The sequence below is a fragment of the Pelobates fuscus genome, chromosome 6 (genome assembly GCF_036172605.1).
Source record: "Pelobates fuscus isolate aPelFus1 chromosome 6, aPelFus1.pri, whole genome shotgun sequence".
Lineage (NCBI taxonomy): Eukaryota > Metazoa > Chordata > Amphibia > Anura > Pelobatidae > Pelobates > Pelobates fuscus.
In genome coordinates this window covers 26,967,870-26,988,728 of record NC_086322.1, presented here as the reverse complement: position 1 = coordinate 26,988,728, position 20,859 = coordinate 26,967,870, and the positions used below count along the sequence as shown (strand labels likewise).

The 20,859-nt window shown below is 38.1% G+C and overlaps 1 protein-coding gene across 1 annotated transcript in view; it reads right to left on the bottom strand.

The window, feature by feature from the left end:
* The window catches only part of LOC134566022 (vomeronasal type-2 receptor 26-like), a 37,055-nt gene extending 17,066 nt beyond the window's left edge, over positions 1 to 19,989 (bottom strand). The window contains exons 1-3 of the mRNA XM_063425736.1: positions 19,841 to 19,989; positions 17,603 to 17,894; positions 6,841 to 7,659 (exon numbers count right to left, since the gene is read on the bottom strand). Of these exons, the coding sequence (XP_063281806.1) occupies positions 6,841 to 7,659; positions 17,603 to 17,894; positions 19,841 to 19,989 (1,260 nt within the window). The remainder of the gene's footprint in view (positions 1 to 6,840; positions 7,660 to 17,602; positions 17,895 to 19,840) is intronic.
* Between the last annotated feature and the right edge of the window lie 870 nt (positions 19,990 to 20,859).

The following is a 20,859-nucleotide window of genomic DNA, read 5'->3' as shown; positions in this document are numbered from 1 at the left end:
CAACTGGTCTTACCTGGTTGTTTTTATTCTTCCAGATTATTTTTTTTAAGTCAATGTTGAGTTGTTGGCCTTCTGCTGTTCTCTCTGTAACATTACCCACATTGGTTATTACTGTGGTATTATATAATTTTAGCCAGTTTTGTATTACAAAAGGCAATTCAATCTCTCCATGCTCATTGAAAAGTGTTTTGCTACATTCCCAAAAATGTTTAAGATCTTTTATGTAGTGATATAACTGTAAAGAAAAAATATGCCTGAGGTAGTTGACATGACACTAAACATTAATATGCATTATGTAACTTAAGCATTGCTTGGATGCAATTGTTATTTAAATAAGTGTCCTATATGGGTCATCTATACCTACAAGGGGTTGAGTTTGATGTTTTCAAACATTGCACAGTTTACTTTTGAACTTATTCTTCTTAATACTCTCATCAAAATATTGTTCCTGTCATCATTTGTAATAGTTCATCTCATTGATTGTTAATAATAATAATAATAATAATAATAATAATAATAATAATATTGGCTCAAAGATGGTCACATTTAATTGGAATATAAAACTGACTTTTAGAGATACATGATATTCCTAATAAGCAGTAAGCATTCAGTTTTCAGTGTGTAGCCAAAAGGCAATTAATGCCACTGTATATTATGTGTGAGTGGTTGATTATTATACACTGATCAGCTACAACATTAAAACCATTAAGAGGGAAAATAAATAGCATTGACTAAATCATTACAATGGCACCTGTCAAGGGGTGGGATATTAGGCAGCAATTGAACAGTCAGTTCTTGAATTTCATGTGTTGGAAGCAGGAGAAATGGTCAAGCGAAACAATCTGAGTAGCCATCACTAGTTGTCAAGGACCAACTAGTGATGGCTAGACAACAGGGTAAGAGCATCTCCAAAACTGCAAGCCTTGTGGAGTTTTCCCAGTATGCAGTGGTTAGCACCTTCCAAAAGTGGTGCAAGAATGGACAACCAATGCATCGGCATCAGGCTAATGAGCACCTAATGCCTATTGATGCACATGGGAGTGAGGAATAGCCAGGAAAGAGCTCAATGCTAGCCATGATAGAAAGGTGCCAGAATGGAGCAGTGAGCATATAGTGCATCAAGCTTGCTAAGTAGCCGCAGATCAGTCAGAGTACCAGTGATGACCTCTATCCACCTCCAAATGTGCCTTCAATGGACCAAAGAACTGGGCCACAGAGCAATGGAAAAAAGGTTGCATTGTTTACCTGGGGACAAGATGGCAGCAGGGAGCAGGAAGGCCAGCGCAGAAAATGTTATTCTGGGAAACCTTGGGTACTGGCAGTTATGTGGATGTTTCCTTGACATGTACCATGAAACTAGAAATTTTTGGAGACCTTGTACACCACATCATGGTAATCATGTTCCTTGATGACAAACACCTCTTTCAACAGGATAATGCACCCTGCCACAATGCAAAAAAAAATGTTCTGGAATAGTTTGAGGACTATGATAAGAGTTCAAGGTGTTGCCTTGGCATCCAAATTCCCCAGATCTCAATCCAACTGATCATTTGTGGAATGTGCTGGAACAACAAATCTGATCCATGGAGGCTACACCTTGCAACTTGCAAGACTTAAAGAATCTTCTGCTAATGTCTTGGTGCCAGATACCACTGGACATATTCAGAGGTCATGTGGTGTTCTTTCCTTAATGCATCAGAGCTGTTTTAGCAGCACAAGGGCACCTACATGATATTAGGCAGGTGGATTTAATATAGTGGTTGATAGGTCTATGGTAACAGGATTATGACTTGTAGTTCACTTCTATACTAGGCATACACTTTACTGATGAACTCTATGACTGCACACAATGTACAAATGAATTAAGCAGGATTCACTGTCACACTGTGATTTGTGGTGGTATGTAAAATATTTTATATATATACATGTTATGTTTAAGTCCATAAATTAAAAAAAAAAAAAAAAAAGTTTTTAAACACTAAAAACTGGGATGGGGGTATTAGTTAATGAAGACCAGGAAAGGGCAGAAATTTGAAATAACTATTTCACCTCTGTTTATATTAAGGAAGAACCTAAGGCAATAGATATGCAAATGATTGCTGCAAAAAACGTGCAGAAAAAAATTAATTGGCTAACTCAAGACAAGGTGCTGCAGCAACTAAAGAAAGATAATATAAACAAAGCTCCAGGGCCTGACGGTATCCATCCACGATTACGTAAGGAACTAAGTGTAGAAATAAGTGAACCTCTGTTTTTAATCTTTTAAGATTATTTTCTTTCAGAAAGTGTTCTGAAGAACTGGAGAAAGCATGGTTTTATGAAGCACAGGTTATGTCAAACTAACTTGATTGCATTCTATGAAGAAGTAAGTAGAAGTATAGATCAGGGTGTTGCAGTGGATGTGATCTATTTGGATTTTGCCAAGGTGTTTGATACAGTTGCACACAATAGATTAGTGTTCAAACTCAAAGAAATCGATATAGATGAAAATTCTTGTTCTTGGGTAGAACATTGGCTTAAAAATAGGGTACAGAGAGTTGTCATTAATGGTAAATTTTCAAGCTGGACAGAGGTGGCAAGTGATGTCCCTCAGGGTTTTGTTCTGGGACCCCTATTTAACATGTTTATAAATGATCTTGAAAAAAGCATTAAAAGTCATGTGTTTACAGATGACACAAAACTCTGTAAAGTAATACAATGTGACCAAGATATTGCTTTGCTGCAGAGGGATTTAGATAGACTGGGAGACTGGGCACTCAAATGGCAAATGATATTACATGTAGAAAAATGCAAAATTCTGCACTGCGGCGTTAAGCACAAGCAACGTATACTCTTAATGTAAGCAAATTAGGGATAACAACACATGACAAGGACTTGGGAATTGTTATAGACAACAAACTATGAAACTATTTGCAATGTCAATCAGCAGTGGCTAAGGCCAGTAAGGTATTGTCATGCATGAAAAAGGGCATTAATTCTGGGAATGAGAATATAATTTGCCTCTTTATAAATCACTGGTAATACCATATATTGAATATGCTGTGCAATTATGGGCACTTGTTCTAAACAAGGATATTATGGCACTAGAAGTAGTGCAGAGGATGGCTACAAAATTAATAAAAGGAATGGAACATATCAGCTATGAAGAAAGGTTAACAAATTTAAACCTCTTTAGTTTAGAAAAACATTACCTCAGAGGGGATATAATAACAGTATACAAAAATATATCCGGGGCCAATACAAACCATTGTTTGGAAATCTATTCACTGACAGGACTTTACATAGGACACAAGGTCATGCTTTTAGACAAGAAGAAAGAAGATTTAGTCTAAGGCAAAGGGAAAAAAAAATTTACCGTAGGAACGATAAGGATATGGAGTTCTCTGCCTGAAGTAGTTTTATCAGAGTCCGTACAGATGTTTAAACAACAAAACATAATATTAAATTATATGATTTTTCAATTGTAGGGTAAGAGCTTCTTGATCCAAGGATAAATCTGACTGCCATTCTGGGGTCAAGAGGGATTTTTGTTCCTAGTTTGTTGCAAAATGTGAAGTGCTTCAACTATTTTTTTTTTATCTTCTTTTGTCTTCAACAGCAAACAACACGTGAGGAAGCTGAACTTGATGGACACGTTTTTTTCAGCCTATGTAACTATATAACTATGTAACAACTCAGTCTGCAAGATATTACATTTTGAATAGTCATGAAAGAATAAGTTTAAATTAATTTATGGATAAGTGTAATAAAGTGTAAAAACATTCTGCAGCACTGAAGAATGGATGGAGAAGACATAGAAATACATTGAACAAGAACATTTTGAGCTGCAAATGGTAGTGAAGGACCTACTCCAAAGAGCTTATAATCTAAAGAAAATAGTGCAAATAATTACTTAGTAATGATGATGTACCTTCTACTTAAAATAAATCGATAATATACTTTTCAGTTTACAAAATTGCATTCAAATGTTTAAAAAATAAGGGGCGGAGCCTGGCAGCCATGCCGAGCAGTCGCATGCAACGTGGGCTCCAAGGCAAAAACCTAAACGACACAGAATTAAACGAGATAAAGCCCTTAAATCTGCTTGCACAACAGCCCCAAACTAAGGGGCACACCACAGCAGCATTACCAGCCAAAAATCCCAACTGCCAGCGACAGTATCTAACCGGAGATCGACCCGAGGCCTACGGAGGGCAGCAGCAGGCGACACGAGGGAGGCGGACGATCCCCCCGCAACTGCAGCTTTCTTGGACTAGGGTCTCCCCGGAGGACTCTACGTCCCCCCCCCCCCCATGCCGGCGGGGGATATCCCGGCAAACACAAGCGACGACCAAGCGCCAGGGAAACACCCTGAGAAAAACATGGCGGACACCGCATGCAGCCTCGAGACCAGCATCCGACTGCCCCCGTTAGCGGAAAGGATCGACCGTATACTGCAAGACTTCTGGGACAAACTTGCCAGCAGAGAACGCATCTCTGAGGCTAGTTCACCGGTAAAATGCCCACAAGACATGGCACTAACATTAGAGGTCAAGCAGAGGAAGCTAGTGCCCCGGAGAGGGCCACGCCGCAAAAAGCCTGGCGCCGTTAAGGTACGCCATACTAGGGCACGGCCTAAGCAGGAACAGTCCACCACGCATCGCCCACGCAATCGGGGGGCTGCTCCCAGCCGGGGACACAAGTACTTCACGGAGAGAGGCTCTCTATCAAGCAGTTACAAGTCCTCGGAATGGCAGAGTCGCCAAGCCCGCAAATTTACTGCCCAACGGAGACTTACCATACTTCGAGACCGTGGATGGCCTCTTGCTTCTCTAAGGGGTATGAGATATGAACAGCGCAGCCACTCCCGGCAAGCTGACCCGCAACACCATAGTACCAGACACCAGACACTGACACAGCTCACGGTCCTGAATACTCAGCTGCAAGTACCCTGTATTTCAGGAAGGGAGACTGACTGCCCGAGACCAGCATGCGGTATTGGATGACTCCTGGCCGACTAAAACAAGCACACCTCCATGCTTTATAGTGCAGGACTCTTGTTTGTTTAAAATTTTCGCAGCTCTAGCATGATGTGCTCTCAGTAGATCTTAATATAATATAATAACCACAGGCAATTAGCTTGTTAATTACAGATCATTTAGCCGATGTTTACTCACTGTAAATGCGTTTTATTGTCTGTCAGTATTTCCGTTTAAAAAACGTGCAGATTTTATCTTGTTTAGCCACACATTAGACTAGGTGTATCATAGAACTTAAAGCATGCAATCTTTAATATCAAGCAGGTTCTTATTTCGTAAATCTTATACTCTGTATTTAAACATTTATTAACAATGCATACCACTGAGGCTGACTAAGATATATATAGCTTGTTTGCAACGAACATAAGTACTTGTTATAACTTTGTTTAAAACATGTCTTGATAAGTGATTAAGCATATATAGGACCATAGCCTCTGTCTTTAAGGTAAAAAGACGTTCTTTATTCTGTTCTGTTTCTTATAACCATGCCTAGCATAAACGCCATTTCATACGAGATAAGCAGTAATACCTTTAAATATACAAATGTGCTGAAGCAGCAAAATGAAGCCAGCGATGACTCATTAAGATTAATACCGTATGTAACCTGTTTCATTATGTTTTATGCATGTTCTTGCACTCGTTATCGTGACGGTGTAGGACAACTTGTTCACTTATGCACAATAAAAATAAAGAATTTAAAAAAAAAAAAAATGTTTAAAAAATAAGTATCAATTGCATGAGTTAAAAAAATATCCACATTGTTAACTTGCATGTTTCACAGGTTGACCTATAATCATAAGCATCACTTGCACTTACTTTCATTGAAGTCCCTGAGTGGAGTTCAGTAAGTAGTGAAAAAGCAGGCACAACAGATCCTGAAAGCAAAACCATATTGAAATGACAGCAGTCTTCTTGATAAGTCTTGGTATCATTGATACTGTCTCTCCTGGGCATCAATCTACATTGTTGATCACGATTACATAGCTTTCTGCCTCCCTGACCTGATCTATTCACAATAACCTCAGCTCCCTAAGTGTCACCAGGATAAATACCTCCTCTCCCTTTAATTCCATTAGTTTTAATGATGATAAATATATAGATTTGTCTTGTTCAATTTAACCTTTATTTGTTTTATAATTTACTGTATTACAGCTTAATTTATTATTTTTGATAATGCTAAATCATTTAGAGCACTCTTGATAACAGTGTTGCAAAATAATTGTTAAAAAAAGTAAGAAAAATATGAAAAAAAGTTATGCTTTATAATATTGTTTAGATTTCTAGGAAAATTAACATACACCTGAATTTGCATTTTTTTTTTAACATTTTCCCATAGGGATAAAACATATTGCTTCTTCTTATTGTCTTCATAAATTGACTATTTTACTATAATTTCATACCAGGACGACAACAAAATTCGATGAACGAAAGGGTCAGGATTACACATCATGTCTGCTTTATGGGACTGTCAGTATTCCTGTGAGCACACAGTCCTCTTTGAAGAAGTTACATAGTTACATAGTTACATAGTTACATAACTGAAAAGATACTTGCGTCCATCAAGTTCAGCCTTCCTCACATATGTTTAGAAGTGATCAAGAAGCAAATAAAACATGCAAGGGATCCCAGTTTAAGATGTTATTACATTGAAAATAAGTCATACTGATTGCTATATATGTTAGAACACTCTCCTGTAAATGGGGACACTTATATGTGATATATGCACATTGTGTTACCAATAATATTAGGCAATAATATTTACATAGATGTGTGAGTTTGTTAGTTTAAAATGTATATATACTATGCAATTATTAATATTTACCTGATGTTTATGCCTATAGTTTGATAAGTGTTTTCCTTGACGAACTGTATCATTCATATTTAAGTGCATTTGATTGAAAGCTATTGCCATAGCAATGACTGAATAATATACTCCAGAGGAAATGCTATCAGCCTTATAAATATCTGTAAGTATTGGATTTTTCCCCTCAGTGCAGTTGTTTGGTTTGATTCTGTATATATTTGAATACATCTTATTTTTGTTTGGTTTTCTCGATAAACAATTGCACTCTATTAACCAAATATCCTCAAGAAGTATATCTTCTGGACGATTCGAAGGGTGGATATTATCAATGAAACTCATATTGGGTAAAGGCATATAATAAAAATCCATGGCCAAGCTGCCGTTGAGTTGCTCATTGTTAAAATCTGTAAGAAAGTAGTTGGAAGCCCAGGAGGGAGGAATAATTAGTGTCTTATCGTGAAACACATTGTCTAGTTTTGTTGCAACGAATATATCAACAACCGCTATAGTAAAAGGGCCACATAGCAAAATAACACGAGCAGATGACTTTTGAACCATCTTTAGTTTCCTTTTAATATTTATAAGTTTGTCATTCACATTTATTTTGAAAGAAAAGGCAACACAAAACCCGTGATTCGTGATATATTTTTTCAGAATCTGAATGTCTGTGTCTCCGCTATCATTGTCCGAGGCAATAATCCCCACCCAGCTCCATCCAAAGGTTTTCAGAAGTTTTGATACGGTCTTAAAATAAACACGATTATTTTGATGTGTATGAAAAAGATGTGGATAAAGATGTCTTTCATTTAGCGCAATTTCTGTAACTCCGTAACTGATCTATAAAACATGAAATAGAGTGTAAGCTTTCAGCAAGATTTGAAATATAATAATAATATTTAATATAATTGTTATAATGAGTCATTCTATTACCTTAAACTATTGAGTGATAGGAAAAAAAAGCAATGCATTTTGTTTTGCTCATTTAGTCTGCTACCTCAAATCATATACGTAATCATAGTAGGTAACATCCCATGTGTTGTATTGTATTTTTAAATAGTTAACAACATGAAGACCTATAGCTATAGACATATACATTAATCAGTGGTACTATGTCATCTTCAGCACATGTTTGGGAATTCTTGAGATATTTTATGATTTTTCTTTTATCAATTGTTTTATCATGACTTATGTTATCTAATCATCATTAATGCAATATTAATAGTTTCCCTTTCCAATATGTAGTAGTCCCAAACGTGTCAGTAAATATCCAATGAACTCTGCACGCAAGTATTTAAAAATCATATGATTAAATGGTTATTTCTATCTATCTATATTTCTATCCCCTTCCATCTGAAGTCTGTGGATAGTTAATACAATGTTAAACAAAAATCTGCACACCCATCAAGCCATAAGACTTGCTTTTCTACTGCAAAGGATTCTGGGTGGACATATGCAAACTAGTTTAACAAAGAATCACGTTTTTGCCCCATTCCATTTTAACCCCTTAAGGACACATGACATGTCTGACACGTCATGATTCCCTTTTATTCCAGAAGTTTGGTCCTTAAGGGGTTAAACATGGATTACTTTGAGTCTGTGTTTGCTGTATACAACAGCTTCAGAATACTTTGCAGTAGTAGCATCACTGCAGATTTGTGATTTCTGTGGGAAAATTAAGTCTTATGGCTTGACTGGTGTGCATATTTCTGTTTAACATTGTATTAACTACATATAGCTATATATATATAAATAATAGTTTTTTTCACCCCTCCTGGGTGGTATGTTTATTCCTCATTCTCGGGTCCTCTACCAGAGACCTGGGAGTTTGAGGGTTCTGCGCAGTATCTTAGCTGTTCCTAGAACTGCACTCTTCTGGACAGCAATCTCAGATGTCCCACCTGGAATCTGTTGAAGCCACTCCCTCAACTTGGGAGTCACAGCCCCGAGTGCTCCTATCACAAATGGGACTACTAATGCCTTCATTTTCCAAATCCTTTCTAGTTCTTCTTTCAGTCCTTGGTATTTGTCCACCTTCTCATGCTCCTTCTTCCTGATGTTATTTATATTGTCATAGAACTTATATTCATGAGATGCAGTATTCAAAAATACATCTGTGCAATTTTTACAATCCAGGCTTCAGAAAGAGGCTAAAACAGTGTTGGTCGATTATTGGTTGAATCCAAAGAACAGCAGAAGGTTCATATTTCTATTACTTAGATTTAAAGAACTAAATCAGAGTCCTTTGATAATGCACACACTATTGACAAACCAGTGTTTCCTACATGCATGCAATCTTGCTAAACTGTAGCAGTGATTTTCAGCAATGGTTATTTTTCTCTTTTAAAAAAAAATAAATCATGGTTAAAGCCTGTTAAAATTAGACTATAAAGTTATCATTAGGTAAGAGTTGTTTAATATATTAAAGCATTGTGACATTGGTGATAGAGTGGTTGGGGATATTTATCAAAGTGCTAATGATAATTTTTGAACATTTTATTGGCATTTTTAGAGCAATTTATTAATTGTTATTCAAGTAAAGGACAAAATCCAGTGAAAACAATTGAATTCTCACTGAAATTGTTATTCTCACACTGACTAAATTTAAACAAGATCTGCAGCAATCACCTGGATTGATGGAAAATAAACTGTTTTACCTATGCAATGCTTAGTACATATTCTCCTAGGCATACAGAGCTATATAGTATTATTATTTTTATTACTATTATTATTATTATTATTTTTGTCATTTATATAGCGCCAACAAATTCCGTAGCACTTTACAATATTATGAGAGGGGGGATTTAACTACAAATAGGACAATTACAAGAAAACTTACAGGAAAGATAGGTTGAAGAGGACCCTGCTCAAATGAACTTACAGTCTATAGGAGGTGGGGTATAAAAAACATTAGGACAGGAAATAGAAATCAAATAAGGTGTGAGTGAAGCAGAGCTAGAGGAGAGAGTATAGTGCTGCCCTTAACCCCTTAAGGACCAAACTTCTGGAATAAAAGGGAATCATGACATGTCACACATGTCATGTGTCCTTAAGGGGTTAAGGGGAGAACAAGAGACAGGTATGTGAAATGGGTTTTAAGGCACTTCTTAAGCAATTGAAGACTAGGGGAGAGTCTGATGGCGGTAGGCAGGATATTCCATAGGAAGGGAGTCACCCGCGAGACGTCCTGCAAGCGTGAGTTGGCCTTATGGGTGCGAGCAGCGGACAGGAGAAGGGCAGAGGGGAGAGACAGAAAAGGGGCATAGCTATGGATCTGTGAGGAGATATAAGAGGGGCTAAGATTATTCAGTGCTTTATAGGTATGGGTTAGCACTTTGAATTTAATTCTATAGTATACAGGAAGCCAATGTAAGGAGTGACAGAGGGGTGAGGGGTGAGAGGACCGATTAGAGAGGAAAATCAGTCTGGCGGCAGCATTCATTACAGACTGTAGCGGGGCAATACGGCTATTGGGAAGACCAATTAGGAGAGAGTTACAATAGTCCATGCGAGAGATTACTAGAGCATGGACAAGCTCTTTAGTAGCATCTTGTGTAAGAAAGGGGCAGATGTGGGCAATGTTTTTGAGGTGGAATTGGCATGATTTGACAACAGACCGGATGTGAGGCTCAAAGGTGAGGCCAGAATCAAAATTAATACCAAGACAACGTGCTTGTAAGGATGAACTGATATGGGTACCACCAATCTGAAGGGAGAGTGAGGATTAATATTAGGAGGAGGAAAGACAAGAAGTTCTGTTTTGGAAAGATTCAGTTTCAGAAAGCGGGAGGACATCTAATCAGACATAGAAGAAAGGCAAGAGGTGACACGTTGCAGGACATCAGGGGAGAGGTCCGGGGAGGAGAGACATATATGGGTGTCATCAGCATACAGGTGGTATTGGAATCCAAAAGAGGTAATACGTTTCCCAAGAGGGGCAGTGTAAAGAGAAAATAGAAGGGGACCAAGGACAGAGCCTTGGGGGACTCCAACTGAGACAGGACAAATGGTGGAGGTATCATTAGAAAAGAAGACACTGAATGAGCATTGGGAGAGATAAGAGGAAAACCATGAGAGGACAGAGTCACAGAGACTGAGTGATTGAAGGGTTTGGAGAAGGAGAACATGGTCAACAGTGTCAAAAGCAGCTGAGAGGTCAAGAATAATTAATATGGAGTAGTGACCTTTGTATTTAGCTATGATAATGTCGTTAGTAACTTTGATAAGGACAGTCTCAGTAGAGTGGAGGGGGCGGAAGCTGGACTGAAGAGGGTCAAGGAGAGAGTTGGAATCTAGGAAGCAGGCCAGATAAGACTAGTCTTTCAAGAAGCTTTGAGGAAAAAGGGAGCAGGGATATAGGCCGGTAGTTAGAAGGGGAGGATGGGTCGAGACATGGTTTCTTTAATATGGGTACTACATTAACATGTTTGAGGACAGCAGGAACAGTGCCAGAAGAAAGAGAGCAGTTGAAGATGTGTGTTAAGGAGGGCACAAGACAAGAGGAGAGAGATCTGATAAGGTGAGGCAGGACAGGATCAAGGGGGCAACTGGTGGGGCGAGAGGAAAGAATAAGTGCAGCCACCTCTTGTTCAGTAGCCTGGGAGAAGGTCGAAAGGGTTGGAGAAGCATGATCCAGGTGAGGTTGAGAAAGTGAGGGGCAAGGTGGTGAGAATTCTTTCCTTAGCTGCTCAATCTTGTCAGTAAAGTAGCATGCAAAACTATCGGCTGTAAGGCTAGTTTGGTAGGTGGCAAAGAAGAGAGTTAAAGGTATCAAAGATATGCTTGGGATTGCGATAGCATGAGCTAATAAGTGAAGAAAAGTATGACTGTTTGGCAAGGCAAGCGCAATATGAATTTGTAGTGTAGAAAGTCTTACTCAGTGTGAGACCTCCTCCAGCAGCATTCAGCAGAATGGGAGCATCTTTGCAGGTAGCGTGTTGATTTAGAGTGCCACGGTTGGGGGCATATTCTCCTCGAGGTGCGTATTTGGAGAGGGGCTGCAGCATCCATGGCTGAGGTAAGGGTAGAGTTATATGAGGAGATAGCAAGTGAGTAAGCAGGAATGGATAATAGTTGGGAATCGATGTCAGCTGACAGCTGTTGGAGGATTATGCAATTCAGATTCCTTTTGAGTTGAGGGGAGTTAGGCTGGGGTTGTTGGGGGAGGGGGCTATTGAGAGGAAATGATAGGAAATGATGATCTGAGAGAGGAAATGGAGTATTGCAGATGTTAGAGACTGTACATTCATGAGTGAAAATAAGGTCTAGGGTATTGCCTGCTACATGTGTGGGGGAATTAGTCCACTGTGATAGCCCAAGGGAGGAGGTAATAGAAAGTAGTCTTGAGGCTGCTGGAGTCAAGGGTGGGTTAATGAGAATGTTGAAGTCTCCAAGAATTACAGATGGAATGTTAGAGATGAGGAAGTAAAGAAGCCAGGAAGCAAAGTGGTCAAGGAAGAGAAGTGGGGTACCGGGGGGACGATAGATAACTGCAATGTTAGCAGAGATGGGTTTGAAAAGGCAGATTGAATGAATATCAAGTGATGAGAAAGAGAGGAAAGGGGGTGTGGCTAGAGGTTTGAAGGAGCAGTGAGGTGAAAGCAGAATCCCTGCACCACCACCTTTATTTTCAGGGTTTCTTGGGTTGTGGTAAAGTTGGTGACCACCAAAGGATAAAGAGGCTGGGGTAGCAGTGTCAGAGGGAGAGAGCCATGTTTCAGTTAATGCTAGTAGTGTTATATGTGGAGATGGCCAGTGAGGGACAAGAGAGGGAAGTGATGGATAGCAGTTGTGAATCAATATCAGCTGACAACTGCTTGAGGTCAGTAGAATTACTGTTCCTCCTGAGCTGAGGGGGGTTAGGCTGAGGTTGTTGGGTTAGGGGTTACTCAAGAGCAAATGATAAGAGGTGGTGATCAGAGAGGAAATGGAATGTTGCAGATATTAGATACTGTACATGCATAAGAGAAAATGAGGTTGAGGGTATTGCCAGCTACATGGATGTGATAGCCCGAGGGAGGATGGTCATATGTAGGTTAATGGGAATATTGAAGTCCCCAAGAATTATGGATGGAATATTAGAAGAGAGGAAATATGGTAGCCAGACAGCAAAGTGGTCAAGGAAGAGGAGAGGGGAACCAGGGGGGCAATAAATAACGGCAATGTTAAATCTAGGAAACGAGAGAAGAGGTCGTGCACAGCAGTGGATATATTAACCTATGGATGTATTACAAAATGAGAGGTGGATTCAATAATACATATTATGCTGTAACCCATGGATATCTGGACAACTCTTCCTTGATGACTCCTTTGGTGTGAGATGGCAAGGGAATCAAGGTGAAGATCTAATTAAAGTCCCACAGGTATAACTAGTATACTTGGATATACCTCACCTAGAACTCTCACCTGTGGCATCAGAAGAGGGGAATAGTTGTAGATAAAAGTAAATAAAGGGTTAAAACATTCGTCCTAGTTAGGACCTGCCATGTCTGCAGGGGTTAAAAGCTAAATTCTTACTCCTGCTTCAGTCAGCATTTTTTTTGCAGCACATTCATGAAATGCTTCTTTTGCTTTAACCCCTTCAGGACGGAGTCAATAGTACACGTTCTGATCAAAACAAAACGTAAACAAAAACTGGAATTTGTGCTATATGTCTGTTCACCCGTAGTTCCCCTCTTTCATATTAAATGCACCCACACTTATTATATATCATTTTGTTCAGGAGAAACAGGGCTTTCATTTCATATAAAATGTTTGTATATGAAACAATTTATTATGAATAAAATAAAAAAAACTGTGAGAAATTTAAATTTTTTTTTTTAATTTGTAGTTCCGCCTCACATTTTAGCTGTAAATGTCATAATACTGTTAGGTTTTACTGCAACAAAATGCACATATTTGTAATCAGCGATGTCTCACGAGTACAACAGTACCCCCCATTAACAGGTTTTATGGTGTTTTGGAAAGTTACAGGGTCAAATATAGAACGTTCCATTTTCAAATTGAAATTTGCCAGATTAGTAATGTTACCTTTGAGACGGTGTGGTAGCCCAAGAATGAGAATTACCCCCATAATGGCATACCATTTGAAAAAGTAGACAACCCAAGGTATTGAACGTGGGGTATGTTTAGTTTTTTTTAGTAGCCACTTAGTCACAAACACTGGCCAAAGTTAGCGTTCATATTTGTTTTTGTGTGAAAAAAGCAAAAAACTAATATTTGGCCAGTGTTTGTGACTAAGTGGCTACTAAAAATGACTGGACATACCCCATTTGCAATACCTTGGGTTGTCTACTTTTGCAAATGGTATGCCATCATGGGGGTAATTCTTATTCCTGGGCTACCATACGGTCTCAAAGGCAACATAACTAATCTGGCAAATTTCAATGTAAAAAAAATGAAATGCAAGCTTTATATGTGACTCTCTAACTTTCCAAAACACCATAAAACCTGTACATGGGGGGTACTGTTATTCTCGGGAGATTTCACTAAACACAAATATTAGTGTTTTAAAACAGTAAAACATATTACAACAATAATATAGTCCATAAAAGTGCCGTTTTTTTGTAAAAAATGCAAAAAACGTCACTTTTACTTAAAATATCATCGTTGTAATACAATTTACCAGTTTTAAACACTAATATTTGAGTTCAGCGAAGTCTCCCGAGTAAAACAGTACCCCCTATGTACCAGTTTTATGGTTTCTTGGAGAGTTACAGGGTCTAATATAGTGCTTGCGAATTAAATTCTCTGCACTTTCTCCCTGTGTTGTCAGGCATGTCAATCAAATTTTAATTAATCAAATGACATAATTATGTTAAAAAATTACTTAAATATACACGTAGAATTTTAATATATATGCATTTATAGGTATATAAATTCTACGTGTATACTAATGTAATCTTTTATGTAATTATATGTATTTATCTCTATATATATATTTGCGGTTATTTGTATTTTATATATAGATATATATATAGAATGTCATTCTAAGTGTATTCTGTTTCCAATATATATATATTAATAACAAAATACAGTTAGAATGAAATTACATATGAATATATAATTTATTTTATATTTTGTTTCAATATTTTATTTATTTATTTAATTAATTAATTTATTTATTATTGTAATTATGCGTATATATATATATAATATATATATGTAGATCTATTATATATATAATATATATACATATTATATATATGTAACGTCATTCTAAGTGTATTTTAATATTAATATATATACTAATATTAATATTAAAATACATTACGTATGACGTTTCATATATATATAATATGTATATATATTATATATATAATATATATACATATATTATATATATAAAAAGGCATTTAATTTATTTTATAACATTTTAATATTTATTTATTTTTACACTACCTACCAGCAGGGGGACTGTCTAATATTTTAGACAGTCCCCCTGCTGGCAGATCCATAGCCAGCTATAGGGGGCCATGTGATCGCTCTTTGAGAGCGATCACATGGCCCCCGGGGGCCTCATTTGCCGGAGGGGGGCTGCCTGGGCTCTCAGACAGCCCCCCAGAAGAGGATCGCGGCGGAGGTGAGTACACCTCTGCTCCTGGGGCTGCAAGCCGTTACGGCGTTCTATGCCGCCTCAACGGCTTTAAAGCCCTTTAAAGCCGCAACGGTATAGAACGCCGTAACGGCGTTAAGGGGTTAACCTTGTAGATAAGACTCTCAAGTTGTCCCTTTGTTTTCATGTACACATTTTATATATACAATATAGGATTCATGAAACATTTGAATGCTTATTGATAATCCATCTAAACTGCCGTGACTCCTTTGAGTATTCCCTTCAGATGATTTTACACAGAGACAAGAAAAGCAAAAATGTGTTAGTGCATAAGGTATTTTATATTTTATTTCTTAGTTCGTCTGTTTGTTCAGCAATCCTAATTTCCCTATGACTACCCCGATCTCGTTTGAAAAACCGAACCAACTACCGAATGACCAACCACCCAGCAGCAGAGTGTGCAGCCTATTAGCCTCCCAAACTTGTGGTTTACAGCAGTTTAAATGACGAACGGCTGGGTGGCTGCCGTTCGTATAGTCGAACACGTGGTGGTGGCCATCTTGTTTAGTCGTACGCGTCCAGTGGTCTTTTGTCGTCGAGCGCATGGAACTAATATTGGACACTCAACGGCACGAGCACCGCTGGGACTTCCATCTCCATTTGGGTTTGACTGAAATGTTTGGATCAGCTTGTTTGGATTTTAGTTTTGTGGATATACTTGAATACCCTATAGATTTTTTAAGTTTACTCCAGAGGGAGGCCCCCCCCTGCTGGAGTTTGTACTGAAACTATTGTATTCAGACTTGTGTATTTTGCTAAACTATATCGGCTACAATTAGACCGATATTTATTTATCATTGATTGATGTGTATTGCTTTATGATGTATCCATATCTTTTAATACACTTTTTATAGATCAATAAATGCATTTTTATAATAGTTTAGATGGTTTCATGCATTATTTACTGTGATTAATTCATTTGCTGATCTTATTCTATCAAGTTTATATAGTATGCAATTATTTATTGAATTTATTGGATTCAATATTAACTTTTGAACTGATTCTCTCTCTCATTTATTTATCTGTGAGAGATAATTGTCAGTAGATACTTATTGATTCATTTACTGTATTATCCAAATGAAATGTATAGTGTATATACAAGTGTTTTATCACTTTTCTGTAATTGGTACGTGTCTAGGGTTATTTTGGAGCGCTCACACACACCCTTATTATTTTTTGTCTTCTTTCTAACAGTCGCTCATCATTGTGTTGTGAAGCAGCCCATTGTGAATTTATCTGATTATAATTTTTCATATTCCGTATAATTTCAGCTACCTTCCATTTATTAATATAATCACTAGCTCTTGTAAGAGCTGCTCCTGCTCTGCTCTACAGCCTCCCTCTCATCAAGTAGGGGAAAAGGACATCTCCTGGTAGTGAAAAAACCTCTCTCTACCGGTGTGCCGTTACAATTGGTGGCAGAGGTGGGATGGTTCTTCTCACCCCTACCGCCACCCCAGAAGGGAAGCTACAAAGTGATCTGGCAACGAAAGGAACGAGATCAGGGTAGTCATAGGGAAAGTTAGGATTGCCAAACAAACAGACAAACTAAGAGATAAAATATAAAATCCAGGGACAGAGAGGTCTGTCACAAGTAGTTTTAAGATTTAGTATATATATTGCCAAATACCAGCTGAGGGTAGAAGGAATTTTCCATAATTGTCCTGATAGTAATGAGATGGTCATATTGACCCCTAATAGACAGTTTATACTTTTTTTTTTAACTTTAATATGGAGCCTGGCTAGCAATTACTGGCCAGATACCACATGGTTAACGATAGTTGCACCAATGATTTTTAACCATTTACTTGATGGTTGCTAGCATTTGTGCTTGTGGGCAAATAGTTTAGATTCGGTTGAAATCTGGGTCCAAGCTCGTTCAGAGCCATTTTTGTCCAGCCACTCAACAGATTTACCAATCTTTCCATCTTTTTCTTTTCCACCAGAAAATGTTTCTGTTTCTCTATTTTTTCAACCACATTCAGTGTTGGTGGCTTTTCTGCAATAGATAGTTCTACTAAAGTATTTGGAATTGAGGCAGAGAAAAAAAAAAAAACGTTTTGTAGACTATTTTAGAATAATTTAATTAATATGAACAGATAACACAAAGACCGCATTTCAAAACACTTCCAAAAATCCACAAAATGTGTAAGAAAATATTTTACTCACCTGTGCATATCCATACAGCACCAGTAATTGGGCTATTGGAATGGTTGTAATTGAATAATGATCCCCAATAAAACCTGCCAATTTATTTTTATCCGTACAGGAGTAATTCGGTACAGTCTTCCCAGTTCCAGAGAGAATCTGTAGAACACTTTTCACAGCTTTCCTGGGATCTGTACATGAATCGTATATATGGTATCCAAGGGTGATGTTTGGTAAAATGCTTGGATCCAAATTCACATGTTCATTGACATGCATAAATATTAGAAGGTTTATATAATGCCGGGGATTGGGTCTGGGACAAAATGATAAAACATGTTAGAAAGCATTGTAAAGATGCTTTTCTTCAGTAATTATAAAATGTTTGTTTTGCCTTTGCATCTTGTGGTATATATTATAGGACTATATACTGTTTTATTCCTATGCTTTGTGATGTTTTAACATTTTTGGCAGGGAAAGTGCACGGAGTATTAAACTACTGGTAGTCTTTTTAAATCAGAACCATCGAAGTAGGTTTTATACAAATTCACAACAGCAACTGTTGTTAGTATTGAAAACAATATCTGACCTGGATTAAATGGTTTAAACTGGGGAACCTCCCGACTTTGTGTCTTTGTGATCAGTGGACTTCACATCCACAGACGGCAGAGAAATATGTGAATTAGAAAGATTGAGAACTTTTTCGCCCAGTGGTTTCCATTGTTTTTGGACTGATGCATACTTTCCAAGGCACGCCTACTCTGTTTTTTATTAACTTCAGAAAAAAACTTAAAAATGTTATTTAATCCTTGCTATAAATACACGTACACTTACTTTTTCTAACTAACACCTACACTTAATTACGGATCTCCATATTAACTTATTTTAATTGCCATATGATAATAATATATATATATATATTTTTTTTTTTTGCCAAAACAAAGTGATGGAAAACCACTGCTTCAGTCCACCATTATTTACATAATTTCCTCAATCCAGTAAAATGGGGTGGAGGAAAAGAGTAGAGCAAAATGAGTATGCTATGTATTTGTTTGTTTATTTATTTATTTGTTTGGACAGGGTTTTTTAACCAAATTTTACATCTTATACAAGTTCTCCAAAATAACATTATAGAACTGGGAAACATTATGGTACATATTGATAAAGGCTTTGAAATGCTATCTCATGGAAAGGACCTCTAATAAATGTCTGTGTGACAACCATCCCTGCAAAGTAACCATTGCTCTTTCTACAGAATGGCAGTGTTTCACACTGCAGGGTTAAACCGAGAGGGACATGGCACCCAGATCACTTTATTGAGATGAGGTGGTCTCTGTGTCTGTAGGGTCCATTTAACATTTTAAGGCTACTAAATGAAAAAGTATACTTAATTTATAATGATTATCATTATTATTATTATTTACATACAAATGATAATTATAATGGCTAGTATATTTATCATTCCTCGTTAATGCCTAATTTGTCTTGTTTCATCTTTCAAACATTTACAAAGTCTTAGAAATGCTTTATTGTTAAAAATATTAAGCTACAAATCATGTAAATCATTAATTCTTTCTCAAAGAGTTGCATAATGGTGGTTTATTTAAACTGCTGATAAGCACATTTTTATAAATAAAAGTAATATGGGAAGTGAGACAGTAATAATAAGAAGTAACTTTACATTTACAGTGGTAGTAATTTACATGGTAATTTACATGGTAGGTGCATGATTATTACTTGTGACTGGAAAGCAATTGTTAGTCTTGGGGCCGGACTGGGAAAAAAATTTGGCCTGGGCATTTTATAACCACAGTGGGCCAGTGAGAATGGGACAGACCAGAGAGGGTGTGTTTTGTCATCGCTAGTTGAGCCCACTCCCCTCAAAGAGAACATATTCTTTCAATGCCATTCCAGGGCATCCCATGTGCAGAGTCATACTGAAGAGCTCTTGCATGAGAAAAAGGGTGCAATGTTAATGTCTATACATGGGGGGTGCAGTGTGTGTGCAAGGGGTGCCATAAAAGTGTTTGGAGGCAAAAAATATGTGTGGTGGAGCAAATATGCCTAAACAAAACTAATAAATGTTGTATCTTCCTTCCCTTCTTAGCTTTGATCAGGGAGGGGGACATTGCCTGCAAGACCTGGTAGTCAGTGGTGAGTGAACTCTAGAGTTTACCCCTCTCGCGAGATTCGTCCTTGGCAATGTTTTAATCTCATGAGAGGAAGAACCCGGCGGAGCTGGGTCCTCTACCCTCACCTAACCTCTCCTTCCTCTTCTGTCTTCCTCTCCCTGTGGGAAACTGAGAGAGATATTTGATATCCAATGGCCCGTCCTGGCACACAGCAGGGCCGGTGCTTGGAGAGTGTTGGCTCTGCATGGGTGGGCAGGGGTGATCCTTTTGATCTTCCATGTCGGCCTCGGCCCATGGCATCATGACCCACCAATACTTGCCTGGTTTGCCTGATGGCTAGTCTAGGCCTGACTAGTCTTTTATTACAGTAAACGGCAACTGGCTCCTGTAACATATTCTTCCTCACCTTGCGGTCTCTGCACCCAGCGGCCATGCGTCTGCATGACTGACGCCGGCCACTGCGGATCCACAGCAAATTATACCCCCATGTCCTCTCACGTGATTGACGACGTCGCCGTGCACGTGACGTCGCGCACACATTTTGGGGTCAAAGATCGATCTCGGCCAATCAGAAAGGTAAAGCATGTACTTAAACTAAAAATTACCTTTCCTCATCGCCCTGTCGTGGTTTCCCTAGTGGCTGTCCGAGAGTGCATTCCTGAACAGTTGTATTTCTGTTTTTTGACTTTGGCTTTGTATTTGACTTCCCTGTATTCTGGTATCCCTGACCTTTCCTTAATCATTGTGTCCCTTTCTGAGTCCCATGACCTTGGCTAGTAGCCTGACTATTCTTTGGTATCTGAGTCTGGCCATTCTAAGGTCCAGTAATATTTTACCTATTAGTCATCTGTGTGACACAATTCTACGTGCTGGATCAAGTAGTAATCCTGACAGCTCCTCAATGTTTAGCAGACAATGGATATGTGAGTGCGGACATAGTGGAGGTATAAAAACTCTTTGGTACTAATGTATGGTTTCTACTGACTCCCATGGGCAGTTTTTAATTATGTAGCTCCAGAGGGCAAATAGTTAACCCAGAATATCATAGCATTCAAAACTGCAAATCCATTGGCCATTTTGGTTACTTCTGGATTATGACAGCGATGATTTGGGGTTTTTGCCAGGAGTGTCACTTTTACATATCACCAA